General features: G+C 45.7%; 2 protein-coding genes across 2 annotated transcripts; one reads left to right on the forward strand and one right to left on the reverse strand.

Moving 5' to 3' along the window:
• Window positions 1–297: 297 nt before the first annotated feature.
• PPTG_23668 (hypothetical protein) lies at window positions 298–1,288 on the forward strand (the record flags this gene model as incomplete). Its single annotated transcript, XM_008912338.1, has 4 exons — window positions 298–482; window positions 560–594; window positions 814–880; window positions 1,255–1,288. 4 exons carry the CDS (start codon window positions 298–300, stop codon window positions 1,286–1,288), a joined length of 321 nt encoding a protein of 106 aa, XP_008910586.1.
• Window positions 1,289–1,715: 427 nt separating this feature from the next.
• On the reverse strand, window positions 1,716–2,042 carry PPTG_15288 (hypothetical protein; the record flags this gene model as incomplete). The annotated part of the gene is made up of 1 exon (XM_008912339.1): window positions 1,716–2,042. One exon carries the CDS (start codon window positions 2,040–2,042, stop codon window positions 1,716–1,718), a length of 327 nt encoding a protein of 108 aa, XP_008910587.1.
• Window positions 2,043–2,384: the final 342 nt, after the last annotated feature.

Genomic DNA, 2,384 nt, shown 5'->3' on the forward strand with positions numbered 1-2,384 from the left:
GTGTCTTAATACTAGCTTGCAAAGACGAAGTTAAGTATTATATCCGGTTTTGTCGCGGCGGAGCTGCGACAGAGACGATGGCGGGCGTGGAAGCTGAAAATTCTACTTCGGAGGATGCAAGTCGACACTGCAGCAGAGGCAGAATTACTGGTGCTTTCGTATCTACCCATGCCTTTTCGAAGTTCGACAACATATGGGTTTCTGAAAATACTGTCGATTCTAACACTGACTTGGTGGTACCTTGGCACTAATTTCTTCGTCAACAAGCCATCAACTGCATCTGATAAGTATGCGACCATGCGTCAATTAAATGCAGCCACGGACACTCCAGCTTCCATGGAGAAGCCAGTGTCAACGTCGGCGCCGTCATCTTTGGATGCACCGAGCCCGCGACTAAGCTCTCCTGTATACCAGGATACTCGTGAATCCCAGGTATTTCCAATGCCAACCCGTCAAGGACTTGGTTGTTGCCGAGCTGTGGGGTTAGTGCGAACTACAACGAGCTGACAAGCGGCACCACTGACGCCGTATGCCGATACTAACGTATTATAAATGATAGGTACTCGCAATGCGTCCCAACAGAGAACTTCTATGGTAACTTCATATCAACTAGCTCGATTTTATAACTTCGATTTCACAAACCATTATTTCTCTTTCCAAAGCTTTTTGTTGTTTTGTAACAAGCAAGGTAGATTTCCCACCTGTTTATGGTATAGAGCCGAGTTCTTGTAGCCTAATTGATGGTCTACATTGTGTTCTGAAAACATCTAGAGGGCATATTGTGATCTATGTGCTAAGAGCTTTCCACCTTAGTGTGCATTTTCGCGAAAGAGCTACGTCTTGGACTCAACACCAAACTGGAGGAGCGGTGTCAAGCCTTGTGAGATCCTCTTTAGCTAGGTGAACCATGTTGCTTGGTGAAAGTAAATCAGAAAACCTGGTTGGGAATGCACCTTTCTCTTACAGTGTTAATTAAGTTGAACAATTATTTTTGTTAAATCGACAAACCAGCCTGGAAAAAGATTGTTTCAGTAACAATTAGACGGCTAACTACTCCTGGTACTGCGCGCAGCTGCAGCCATACGTGTAGATCTCGGACCCGCGGATGTAGTCTATCTATTATGTTCATAGAGGTGTTGCGGCTGCCCTGCAAGCGCACGAGATGTGTCGACAAAAGAAGTCCCAGCCTTCGTAACTTAGATGATTGTTTTCCTTTTGCTAACTGTCAGAGCAAAGTGTGACTTTGAACTGTAGGAGCCGCAAGATATTTGGCCACATACACCATTGATGAACATGCGATTCATAGCTCAGTCATCCATGTGATTAACCTTTCTCAGTAATATATACATATATATAACCTACGCCGAAACCGAGCTATGCGTCGTAAAGTACGCGCATGATCGACTTAAACTTGCGTAAAGAGCCCCCACTATTGCGTAGTTCAGCTAATTAGTAAATCTGTACTCGTTGCGATCTAACCGAAAGGCCATTGGACTGCATCTGTACGGTGCTGCGGTGCACACTTGGTAAAGCACCCAACATACTATTAATAAGGTATTGACCTCGTTAATCATTTCTTTGTCGGTAAACTCACAAGAAACGTACGACAAACAACGCGATAAGAGATATTCGTATTGGTATTTGACTAACAACCGAAAGTGATATCTTTCACGAGACACATGTTGCTTGTTTTGAACTTGACACTCTTCCACTGCTTAACTTCCGGCTGGTTTGATACGACCATATCCTTTCGCTTTGTGCAGCTTCTGCAGTGCGTTGAATGCTTGCTGGTACTCCTGATATTTTGTGGCACTCATACCTCGTAGGACAGATGCTGGATTGACCTTGAATAATCCCCAGTCGAGGTCAAAACGGCGAACCAACGCTTTCAGGTCACTCTTGGGGATGGTTCTTTCTTCGAAGTCGGCAGCAGTCGTACGGTGGGCGTGGTTGGTCCTCAAAAACCGTTGGTCGGCCACGGTAGCATGACTGGTAGCCAGGAAGGTAGCAGCGATCACCGCAAAGACGATAGATAGACGCATGAAGCAGCTGAATGGCTGGGTGGTTGAGCGCGAGAAAGAAAATTGTGAAGTGAGAGAAGAAGAGGTCTGATGCTTACCAACGTTGTGTTGGTACTACAAAGACATCTACCGCAACGGCAATTGGCGCCGTTGATTACAAGTGCATCGCAGCGGCAATTCACGGCGTTGGTTATAAGTTCCGCCGAGTCGGCAGCATTCGTATCGCTTACAACGTGCTTATAACCCACAAAATACACAACGATCGTTTAGCTTGGCCGAACAAAAAGATAGGATTAAAAACGACTGACCCTATGGGTGAGAGAGATGGTGATGATGGGCTCACTAGGTATTGTCTTGGGCGAA

Source organism: Phytophthora parasitica (assembly GCF_000247585.1).
Source record: "Phytophthora parasitica INRA-310 unplaced genomic scaffold supercont2.46, whole genome shotgun sequence".
Classification (NCBI taxonomy): domain Eukaryota; phylum Oomycota; class Peronosporomycetes; order Peronosporales; family Peronosporaceae; genus Phytophthora; species Phytophthora nicotianae.